Here is a 12,125-nt window from a genome sequence, read left to right as displayed (position 1 = left end):
CGTAAACCAGTGTCAACGGTGGTTACAGAAATTCTAACCCGGAAACTACAGCCTAGAAGACGAGCTTTGTCCTGTAGAGCTTGACAAGGATGTTCTGCAAATCCTGGTGGAACAAAATCCCATCGTAGCTGTTGAAGAACTAGCAGAGAAGCTTGAATTTGGTCATTCATTGACACCTGCATGCCATTAGAAAAGTCAGCAAATTGAGTCAATGGGTTGCTCACAAACTTTCCGAGTCTAATCACGTTCAGAGAGTGAATATGTGTTCTTTGCTGTCATGTCTCACAAACGAACCTTTTTTGGACTGAATAGTAATTGGTGATGAGAAATGGGTTCTCTATAAAAATGTCAAACGCCAAAGACAGTGGGTAGGGAAAGGAAACACTAGCACCCCAGGCTAAAGAAAGTCTTCACCCACGTAAGGTGTTGTTATCTGGTTGGTTGGATATGAAAGATTTAGTCCACTTTGAACTTTTGAAAACAAACCAAATGATAACTTAGGAGATCTACTGTGAGCAGCTTAACCCTTTCGTTACTATATTTCTGACCAAAATACACCCCTTATGTGTTTCAATTAATTTCTAACGTAATCATAAATTTAGTCTGGTTTCATTAAACAACTATAACTTTTTTATTTATCAATATATTAATCTGATTTTTGGAAGATAATTTAATGAAATATTCTCAACCAATTCTATACTACAATTTTTGTCACAAAGTGACTCTAATTGCAGGTAGATACAGGTAAATTCAACAATATATAAAATTATTAAAATTTTGTTCAAACATCGCTATAGAAAATGGGTTATTAGCTAATATTCAATTGGGTATACAACAAAATTTTACGATAGAATTTGTTATTCTGGGTAACTTTCTGATACCCATAATAATATTTATGGCAAAATAGTCTTAATTTCATTTAAGGTTATGGGAAACCACAAACTATCGTTTCTTTCGCTTTGTTTATGTTTAGCGTAACAGTTCGTTTTCGCCGTAATGATTTCAAATAGGCTCATTCGAAAAAGTAAAAAGAAATAGTCTAAGGCTTTACTCCTCTGGGAAAGTCTGTGGCTTGGGCCAGTTTCTTCAGAAAAATCACCGAAAGAAACAGTTTTTAAATTTTCACTCCATTCAGGTGCCAATTCATTTTCTTTATCGCTGTCGGAGCTCTCGAATTCACTGTTTTCACTTTCGGAAAATGAAACATCAGATTCATTATCAAATACCATGTGCTTTTTTTTTTCAGTCATAGAGTTAGATTTATGAAGGTCTTCAGTAGAAAATCCTTCGAATTCTGACTCGCTGCTTGATATAATGAAATTCGTATCCATTTTTTGTCAGAATTACAAATTTTGAAAACACAATAGGAACAAATTTCGGAAAAAAATCTCTCAAAATTCACGGAATTAAAATTACACTTCGATTATTGTACAAAACTGTAGTTGAACTGTTTACGAAGTATAATACGTGTTTTCACGAATGTACTAAAGAGATTTGCTCTGATATTCTCATTTAAATATGAATAGGTAAATTCTGGCGGGTTGGTCACATTAACCAAAATTTTGGGGCGGCTTTGGGCGGTTTGGTAACGAAAGGGTTAAGTCACCACTAGAAGAAAAACGACTGTCTTTGGTTTCAAGACGAAAGGAATTCTTCCATCAGGACAATGCTCAGCCACATACAGCGAGGATGACATTCCAAAGGCTGGAGCAGTTTGAATGGGAAACAATGCCCCACCCACCATATTCGCCGCACATTGCCCCATCTGATTATCATTTATTCTGTAGTCTTCAAAATCATTTGGACGAAAAAATACGAATTCTGTAGATGAGGTCAGAACAGTACTGGAAGTGTAATTTTCATCACAGACAAATGAATTTTGGAAGAAGGGCGTTTGCAAGTCTACCAGATAGATGCAAGAACATTGTAGAAAATGAAAGAGACTTTATTTTAGATTAAAAAACAACTTTGGTTTATCTTAATTTTGAAAAATAAAAGAAGTATAAAAAAAAAACTGCATTATTTATGGGATGACCCAATAGCTTTTTCAATAACCTCACCATACCTTATTCTTAACTCTGATCACATTCTTTTACCATCAGTTATGTCCCCTGACTTTCTACCATCACCTCTCATTAAATTCTGCTCCCAACAACCTTATACTCTTTTACTTGTTTCAGTCATTTGACTGCGGCCATGCTGGAGCAAGGCCTTTAGTCGAGCAAATCGACCCCGGGACTTATTCTTTGTAAGCCCAGTACTTATTCTATCAGTCTCTCTTTTGCCGAACCGCTAAGTGACGGGGACGTAAACACACACCAGCATCGGTTGTCAAGCAATGCTAGGGGGACAAACACAGACACACAAACACATACACACACATACATATTTATATATATACATATATACGACAGGCTTCTTTCAGTTTCCATCTACCAAATCCACTCACAAGGCATTGGTCGGCCCGGGGCTATAGCAGAAGACACTTGCCCAAGATGCCACGCAGTGGGACTGAAGCCAGAACCATGTGGTTGGTTAGCAAGCTACTTACCACACAGCCACTCCTGCGCCTATACTTCAATTTATATATTTATTTGATTTTTTGTTCCTACTCTTTTTTTTTTTCAGTACTTTGGCTTAGATTTGAACTTTGGGCCATACAAAATTGATTATACAAGGAATGGAAGGTATGAAGGTTTTACTTGTTAATTGTTAATAAATTGTTAATTAATTGTTAATAAATTGTTAATAAATTTAATGATATCTTTTGACACGAGTGCTTGTTCAGTTTGTAGTAAGAAAGAATAAAGTTGATGAAATGTACTTTCACTACATTCCTAACTTTTCTCTTCTATTTGAGAAAATGGACAACTCATATTTGTTGTCTCTCAGTCTTGGGTACTGGCTTTGGTATAGTTTCATGAAATATTCTTTATGTAAAAAACTAGGTAACATTTCTCACAGTCTCTTATAACCATTTTAATTAGAATTACACTTTTTGGGAAAAGAATGAAACATTATCTTAATGACTAACTCCGGTCAAGAAAGGCAGGGGATACAACCCATGGAATTTAAATTCAATATCGAATGCAGTCAGCATGTAAGTCTGAGCCTTAGTATACAGTGACAACTCCAGGCATATTTTGGTCTCATTTAACCTCATCAGTGAAAAAGATAGTCTAACTGTTATTGCAAAGTTATATAGTTTTATTATTATTATTATTATTTTTTTTTTTTTACAGACACCTGCTTCTTGGAGGGAAAAAAGGACATGTAGCTGCCCTCGAGTGGCAAACTAAAAAACTCTGCAATGAAATGAATGTAATGGAATCAATCACTGATGTTAAGTAAGATTCATTTGTTTGATTAGAAATATATAAATGTGTGTGTGTATGTTTATATATATATATATATATATGTGTGTATGTATGTATGTATCCTTGTTTGTGTAGACAACTTTTATTCATCATCATCATCATCGTTTAACGTCCGCTTTCCATGCTAGCATGGGTTGGACGCTTCAACTGGGGTCTGGGAAGCCCGAAGGCTGCACCAGGCCAGTCAGATCTGGCAGTGTTTCTACAGCTTGATGCCCTTCCTAACGCCAACCACCCCGTGAGTGTAGTGGGTGCTTTTTATGTGCCACCGACACAGGTGCCAGACGAGGCTGGCGAACGGCCACGCTCGGATGGTGTTTTTTACGTGCCACCGACACAGGTGCCAGACGAGGCTGGCGAACGGCCACGCTCGGATGGTGTTTTTTACGTGCCACCGGCACGGAAGCCAGGCGAGGCTGGCACGGCCACGATCGGATGGTGTTTGTTACATGCCCACATCACAGAGGCCTGTCGAGGATATTAACCCTTTAGCATTCAGATCAGTCCATCAAATGTAATACTTATTTATTCATAACTTTTTAAAATAAATCATGCATTATCTTGTAGCTTCAAGGTTTTAATGATGTGAGTGTTCATTTTTAGAATGACATTGTAATGCAGGTGTAACAGGCTGGATCTGGCTGGTTTGAACAGAAAACAGATAGAATATTTGAGCCTGATAGGACTGGTTTAAATTCTAAAGGGTTAAAAGAAGAAACCCCTGCCTACCTCCTTCCCCTTACAACATACCTCAGGCCTTGCTTTGTTCTCAGTGATTTATAAGCCCTGAAAAATACCACACCTAATTTCTCCTTATTTGCACCCCTACTGCCTCATTGTAACCTGATCTGCCTCTTGTCCTGTTAGATCTGAGTACAGGTCAGAATATTCTGTTGATCTCCACTTCCATATCTTGTGCAGCATCTCTAACTTCTTGCTTGCATCAATATTTTGCCTCTTCAGAACAGTATATTTAGGCTAAGAGGTAGAAAAACATAGGCTACAGTATTTAATTGCGCTCAAGCACAATAATTTCTTTTTTTTTTTTTTTTTTACTTGTTTCAACCAAAAGACTGCAGCTATGCTGGAGCACCGTCTTTAGTCGAGCAAATCGACTTTTTCCTTGTAAGAGTAGTACTCGTTCTATTGGCCTCTTTTGCCAAACCACTAAGTTACGGGGGACATAAACACACCAGCATCAGTTGTCGAGCGGTGTTGTGAGAACAAACACAGACACACAACCATATACACACACACACACGACGGGCTTCTGTCAGTTTCTGTCTATCATATCCACTTTGATCAACCCTAGGTGCCAAGCAGTGGGACTGAACCCAGAACCATGTGGTTGGTAAGCAAGCTATTTATCATACGGCCACTCCTTTGCCTATGTTTATTATGTTTACTACATAAAACATTTATATTTATATAATTGCATAATTATATACTAATATAGTACTTATTTTTTGAAGCTTGGTACTTACTCTGTCAGTCTCTTTTGCTAAACTGCTAAGTTCCTTGGATGTAAACACACCAGTTATCAAGCAGTGGTGGGATGACAAAGACAGACACGCATAGATATATATATAGAATATGAGGGGTTTAGTTCACATGTGATCTAAACAAATAGGTATGCTGGGTAAATGCTATTGTTGGTTGATAGTTGGGTTCCAAGATCACAGCTAAGGATGGATCTAGGGATCCGTGTTAGGGTTCCATTATAGCAGATGTATATTATATTAGGAAAAGTGAAAGCCAAGGTAATATGAGTATCTCAAGTCATTGAGAATAACTTAATTGGGGTAAGGTGAATTTGAAGTCTTAGAGCTGTTTCTGGGATAGCCCAAGTGGTGGGTTAGCATGTCCATGCACTGGGTATTCTATCATCAGAGACAAGGTACAGATATTTTAGAAAAGTAACCCAGTGCATGGACATGCTAATCTACCACTTGAGCTATCCCAGAAACAGCTCTGAGACTTCAAATTCACCTTACCCTAATTAAATTATTCTAAATGACTTGAGTTGTTTCTTCTTCTTTGGTTTTCATTTTCCCTCTACTATAATCATCATCATCGTTTAACGTCCATTTTCCATGCTAGCATGGGTTGAATTGTTTGACCGGGGTCTGGGAAGCCAGGAGGCTGCACCAGGCTCCAGTCTGATCTGGCAGTGTTTCTACAGCTGGATGCCTTTCCTAATGCCAACCACTCCATGAGTGTAGTGGGTGCTTTTTACGTGCCACCAGCATAGGGGCCAGAGGAGGCTGGCATAGGCCACGATCAGTTGGTGCTTTTTACATGCCACTGGCATGTGTATCACAACTACAATTTCCATTTGATTTTTATTTTTATGTTGATGTACTTGGCTCAATAGGTCTCCTCAAGCACAGCAGGTCGCCCTACGATCCAAGGTAAGCACAGCAGGCCATCCTACAAGCCATGAAGTCGCTTCATTTATTGGGTCTTTGCAGTCACAGCATATCTCCAGAGTCTCGGTCCTTCATCATTGCCTCTGTGAGGCCCAATGTTCGAAGGTCATGCCTGACCACCTTATCCCATGTCTTCCTGGGTCTACCTCTACTCTGGATTCTTTCAACTGTTGGGGAGTGGCACTTCTTCACACATCTCTCCTCATCCATCTATAGTACATGACCATACCAACGCAACCGTCTCTCCTGCACGCCACATCCGATGCTTCTTACATACATGCATGCACACATGAAACATGGACTTTAAAGTTAAATAATGATATATATATATCTCCCCTTTCACATCCTTGCAAGCCTACCTGCACACAATGTCTCCCTGTCAAATTTCTTTCCCATGATGTATCCTTCTCACACCCTACTCCTTCCACTTGTGTCCATCCATCACTACATCATACCTCCCCTCCATATCCGGCTCTCCTTTCACAGTCTCATGAACTTACCCACCTACTCACCCTATCCAATTCTTAGTTTCACTTCACTTATATGCACCTCCCTGTAACCTGAGTGTACCCTCCATCATATCTTCTTAATCCCCTCTCTCTCTCTCTCTATCTATCTATCTCTCTCCCCTATCTTTCCACTTTCTTTTTTCCAACTAATGTAGCTATGCATCTTCTTCACTGCAAGACGCATGTTTCTGCTCCACTATTCATTCTCCAATCTCTCATTAACTGGCACAAAGCCACCTCCTTCAGTGTTATTCTTCCCTTCAGTTGAGCGGGTTCTTGTCTTGCAAGTTATTTAGTGACTTCACTATTGCTGGTGTCATGTAAAAAGTGCCCAATGCAGTTTGTAAAGTGGTTGGTGTTAGGAAGGACACCCACACATTGAAACCAAGCCAAAGCAGACAGCACAGTTCAGCAGTCCTCTGGCCTGCCAGATTCTATCAAACCATCCAACCTGTGCCAGCATGGAAGTGGGATGTTAAATGATGTGTTTTTTTTTTAACCCTTTTTCATTTAGATTATTCTGTTAAAGGTAATTCTTATTTATTCACATTGTTTTGAATTAATCATGTATTATCCCAAAGCTTCAAGATTTCAATGATGTGATTGTTTTATTTTTAGAATGGCATTGTTGGGTAGGTGGGAATGGCTGGATCTAGTCAGTTTGGACATAAAACAGGTAGAATATTCTGGCTGAATATTACTGGTTTGAATACTAATGGATTAAACCAAGTATAGACCTTAGCAAGTTTCACATTGTCAGAGATGAAACTTGGAGTAAGAATTTTGTAAAGTTTCCAATGAATATGATAAAACTCTACATTTTGTATTGAGTACTCTCTTTTCCTCCTGGTTTACACAATTTTTTGTGTCATAAGTGAAATGTATTTATTTTTTATCTTAACAGATGGCTTCACCAGGAAACTATGTTTGCAGTTAGTCAGAAGCAATGGACCTATATTTATGACAATCGTGGCATTGAAATACATTGTTTGAAAACTTTGGATCAAACTTTACAAATGGAATACCTTCCTTACCACTTTCTGCTTGTGGCAGCAGTAAGTATACTTTATTGACTTTATGAAATATCTAAAATAATGTGAAGAATTCTTTTCCTTTGTAATAAAAACAAATTCTACCTTGGCTTTTAAAAATGAAAATGGAAATAAAATAGCCTTATTTTAAGTTGTGAAAATGTCAGGATGCTACTTGTGAAGGCAAGAATATAAAACGGAATCCACAAAAATAGATTATAAGAAATTAACACCAAAGAAAATCCAGGAAGTAATATCAAGGACAAAGTCAACTGCAATTTCTTATAACCTATGCTAGTATAGAAGTCATCATCCTCATTGTTTAACGTCCGTTTTCCATGCTAGCATGGGTTGGATAGTTCGACCAAGGTCTGAGAAGCCAGGAGACTGCACCAGGCTCCAGTCTGATCTGGCTATGTTTCTACAGCTGGATGCCCTTCCTAATGCCAACCACTCCATGAGTGTAATGGGTGCTTTTTACGTGCCACCGGCACGGAATCAGTCAAGACGGCACTGTCATCGGCCACATTCGGATGGTGCTTTTTACGCGCCACCAGTATAGACATTTAAAGGGTAATGATGTTGATGGTTATAATATTACATTTGCAGTTCAGGCATACATATATGTGATTGGTTGTTTATACCATCAAACTCTGGATGGCTTTGAAGTTATTTTGTTTTCAGAGCTTATCAGTTTTCTAATGGAAGGTTTTAAGTGCCTACATTTAAATCAAATTGTACAGCATCTCACTGAACTATTCAGCTACCACTAACATAGTGTTTGTCCTAAACTGATATCAGTGTAGTATTTGTGTAGTAAATAAGGGTTGTAATTGACAAAGTACTGACCTACTGGATAAAGGATGTTTAGACCCCATTACTCAATTTTCTAATTACAATGATGAATACCACCACCACCACCATCATTTTTTTTATTTGTTGTTTAGTACCATGTCAGCACTGATCAAACAAGCTGTAATTAAGATAGTCATGACCATCGTGCCTTTTATCCAGACATAGTGTATCTAGACTACCTTCATGTTGGCATTGTTTGGACAGAACTACAGAATAGCATATTTATGTGTGTCACTGTGTGATCCAACTTGCTAATATCTGATCTGATTCAGTTTTGTTTCAATTCTTTCTGAGATTACCTTTATTCTGATCTGTTCTATACACTATCTGCCTTTTGTTCTTGGTCTTGTTCCCACTCCACTTTTCTTCATCATTCCTCATAAGCTCACATTACCTCACAACACTTGATTTTTTATCATCATCACTTAACACCTGTTTTTCCATACTAGCATGGTTTGGACAGTCTCAGCTTCTCAATCTTTCATCTGATGCACTCTGATTATCATCATCACTTAATACCTGTTTTTCCATGCTAGCATGGTTTGGATTGTCTCAGCTTCTCAATCCTTCATCATCTGATGCACACAAAAATTCATCAAACTTTGATGTGGTGTGTGTGTTTTTGGTATGGTTTTTTATGACTGGTTTTTAAGACCACCTTCCATATAACCTGGACTTCACCTAACATTATATCATTCATTCAAATGTCTTATACTATGGCTCTGTGTCACCAAAGTCTTGTGAGTGGATTTAGTTGACAGAGACTGGAAGAAGCCCATCGTGTGTGTGTGTATTTTGACATCATATAATTGTTGTAAATGAGCTTCACTGTCATACAAGCAGTATTCATTTCCAGTCTTCTACGAAAAACAAGTCTGGCTATGAGGAAATATTACCTTGCCTGGAAACAAGTGAGGTTTGACAACAGGTAGGGCATCCTACCACAACAAATTCTATCTGACCCATGCAAGCATGGAAAAGTGAGTATCAAATGATGATGATTCAAATGAATGGATGATATAATGTGACTGCAACATGTGTAAGCATCTTTTCAGCATACACACGATTTTCCAACATTCAGTACATTGTTATAACTTGGTGTGTATCTCTATTGTTTTCCAGAATGCAAGAGGATATTTGTCCTACCTGGACACCTCCATTGGTAGTAAAGTTTCAGCTATCAGAACCAATATGGGCCGTTTAAATGTTATGTGTCAGAATCCATCTAATGCTATTATACACCTCGGACATTCAAATGGTAAGGGCTCATACTATTTAGTCCCTTTTTTTTTTAATTGCCCTGCACATGTAAGTGAAAGCAGAGTATTGTAATCACTCGTCTTTGTCTGTGTGTTTGCTAAATTACTGGAAAACAACTGAACGGATTTTCACTAAATTTGGCAGAAATACTCATTGGGTGGGTGGCTCAAAATGATGAAAATTTGATTTGATTATCTTTGAACATACATAAATATGCAACTGGGCATGTGTGTGTGTGTGAGTACAGTGATGGATTCAAGGGTTTTGTTTATTTACGAGTTGATTTCTTAATTTCCCTGGAGTATAAACACCTATAATGGTGATACTTAAAAAAAAAATCAGTTCAAGTAAAAAAACATCGGTAAGCAACATATTGTATGCCACACTATAATTTGCCAAAAAAATTATGAGTGTGCAGGGTATGCGCCACTCATTCGATGCATTTCTTTTCATCATTGTTGTCGTCGTTTAATGTCCGCTTTCCATGCTAGCATGGGTTGAACGATTTGAGTGAAGACTGGAGAACCAGATGACTGCACCAGGCTCCAGTCTGATCTGGCAGAGTTTCTACAGCTTGATGCCCTCCCTAACACTAACCACTCCGTGAGTGTAGTGGGTGCATTTACATGCCACCGGCACGAGAGCCAGTCAGGCAGTACTGGCAACGGCCACGCTCAAGTGTTATTTTTTTTACGTGCCACCTGCACAGGAGCCAGTCCAGTGGCACTGGCAAACAAAGCATAGTTACTATTTGTGAAATTTATGTTTAAAATACATTATTTTAAAAATAACTATATATTCGTGCCCTATTATAAATATGTGTAGGGTCTCAAGGAGGCAATGACAGGTGATTGTGACCTTTACCAATTTGCTATGCTTTAAAAGACTCATCAAGCCTAATAAAATCATAGTTGTGGCTGTGCTGGTGACACATAAAAGGCATCCTCCAGGCAATAACAGAGGAATTCAAGACGGGCTGCCCCTGAGAGCTCCTCTATGCTAATGACCTTGCTCTAATAACTGAGTCACTGCCAGAACTGATGATGAAGTTTAAGGTGTGGAAGCAAAGTCTAGAATTAAAGGGCCTTAGGGTTAACCTAGCAAAAACCAAAGTCTTAGTAAGTAGGAAGGCTGTCAAATCACAACCCCCTTCATGTAGATGGCCCCTACTAGATCTGCAGAAAAGGCGTGGGTAGAAACTCCTTACGATGTACCTGGTGTAAGCTATGGACACACAAAAGGTGCAGCAATATCAAAGGAAGGTTAACCAGGAAAATAGTTTTTGTATGTGGCAGATGCACAGATTTAGTAAACACGTAAGATGTACAGAAAATAGATTCCATCACATGTCAGAGGAAAAAACTAGAAGTAGTTAATAGCTTCTGCTACCTAGGCGACCAAATCTGTAGTGGGGGTGGTTGCTCTGAGAGTGTAGCAACTAGAGTAAGAAGAGCCTGAGCAAAGTTCAGGGAACTCCTACCTCTGCTGGCAACTAAGGGCTTCAGGGTGAAAGGTAGACTGTATGATGCATGTGTGCGAACTGCCATGCTACATGAAACATGGGCCATGAATGCTGAGGACATGCGTAGGCACATTGAGGCCATGCAGGTTAATTTTATTTTATTTTACTGACCCTGAATTGATGAAAGGTCAAGTACCAGTCCAGAGCAATGGACTGACAGAATTGTTAGAGCATCAAACAAAATGCTTTATGTTATTTCTAGCTCTTTACTCTCTGAGTCCCAACAATTGTGAAAAATTTCTCTGTATATAGCTGCCAAGATGGTGCCCCATAAAAAAATACCACTCTTTCTATTCTAAAAAATTCCATGACAAACACAAAGCACTTGAGAATCCACCTGTGCCATTTGTTGATTTGATAGCAGAGAAAGAAAGACATTTAGTTATTTGTGAACATTTAAATAGCACCTTATTTATGTCATGACCTGATTTTGATGATGAGGCACTTTTTAGCTTACTGATCTCAGAGATCATGAGTTCAAACCATACAAGAGCAATAGTATTCTGACCTTTCATAAATAACTTATGCTTGTTTTCCTCAGTCTGCCTGGCTGACATCAGATTCTTACTGACTTTATATACTTGCGTAATTAATAATAGAAAGTGTATTTATCCACTTTTCATGCCATATTTTCAATTTGTGTTCCTATGTTTTAATTCTTGTTTTGTGATTCACATTAATCTTGCAGGAACTGTAACACTGTGGTCACCAAATGCAAAAGATTATTTAGTCAAAATGTTGTGCCATAAATCTAATATACGGTCAATAGCTGTGGACCAACGGGGTTTGTACGTATCTTTTTAAAATCCTATTACGCTTTATTGTGCTAAAAATACTTCTCATTTGAAAAGACACATAGCATAGTTTCTCTGAACTTTCCTGGCATACTCCCACATAAGTAATTAAGCTGTTTTCCATGGACTAGCCTGCCTCTTCATCTCCAATCAGTTACTGATCCTCTTTAAAGCTCAAGTTAGACCCACAATAGTCCTACCCTTATGTTTGTGATGACATTACTGCTAGACACAAACATCTTGGACCATAATCCAGAAGAAAGCCGTCATCATTGTCATCTCCTTATTTAATCCAGTTATATCCAGCCCAAATATTTTCCCTGTATTATGTTCAAAATGTCGAGATCT

At 38.4% G+C, this 12,125-nt stretch overlaps 2 protein-coding genes across 3 annotated transcripts in view; one reads left to right on the top strand and one right to left on the bottom strand.

Annotated features, from left to right (window-relative positions):
* The window catches only part of LOC115214249 (WD repeat-containing protein 46), a 34,225-nt gene that overhangs the window by 12,166 nt on the left and 9,934 nt on the right, over positions 1-12,125 (top strand). For both annotated transcript variants that reach the window (XM_029783386.2, XM_029783394.2), the window contains exons 6-10: positions 2,629-2,687; positions 3,243-3,347; positions 7,220-7,370; positions 9,324-9,459; positions 11,672-11,771. In XM_029783386.2, the coding sequence (XP_029639246.1) occupies positions 2,629-2,687; positions 3,243-3,347; positions 7,220-7,370; positions 9,324-9,459; positions 11,672-11,771 (551 nt within the window). The remainder of the gene's footprint in view (positions 1-2,628; positions 2,688-3,242; positions 3,348-7,219; positions 7,371-9,323; positions 9,460-11,671; positions 11,772-12,125) is intronic.
* Positions 9,547-12,125, bottom strand: part of LOC115210075 (queuine tRNA-ribosyltransferase catalytic subunit 1) — a 57,131-nt gene continuing 54,552 nt past the window's right edge. Inside the window, exon 13 of the mRNA XM_036510778.1 lies at positions 9,547-9,558. The gene's annotated coding sequence lies outside the window, so the exon portion shown is untranslated. The remainder of the gene's footprint in view (positions 9,559-12,125) is intronic.

This window comes from Octopus sinensis, linkage group LG1, assembly GCF_006345805.1.
Source record: "Octopus sinensis linkage group LG1, ASM634580v1, whole genome shotgun sequence".
In the NCBI taxonomy this organism is placed as follows: domain Eukaryota; kingdom Metazoa; phylum Mollusca; class Cephalopoda; order Octopoda; family Octopodidae; genus Octopus; species Octopus sinensis.
The sequence above is the reverse complement of the archived record's forward strand: the minus strand, read 5'-3'. Positions and strand labels throughout refer to the sequence as shown.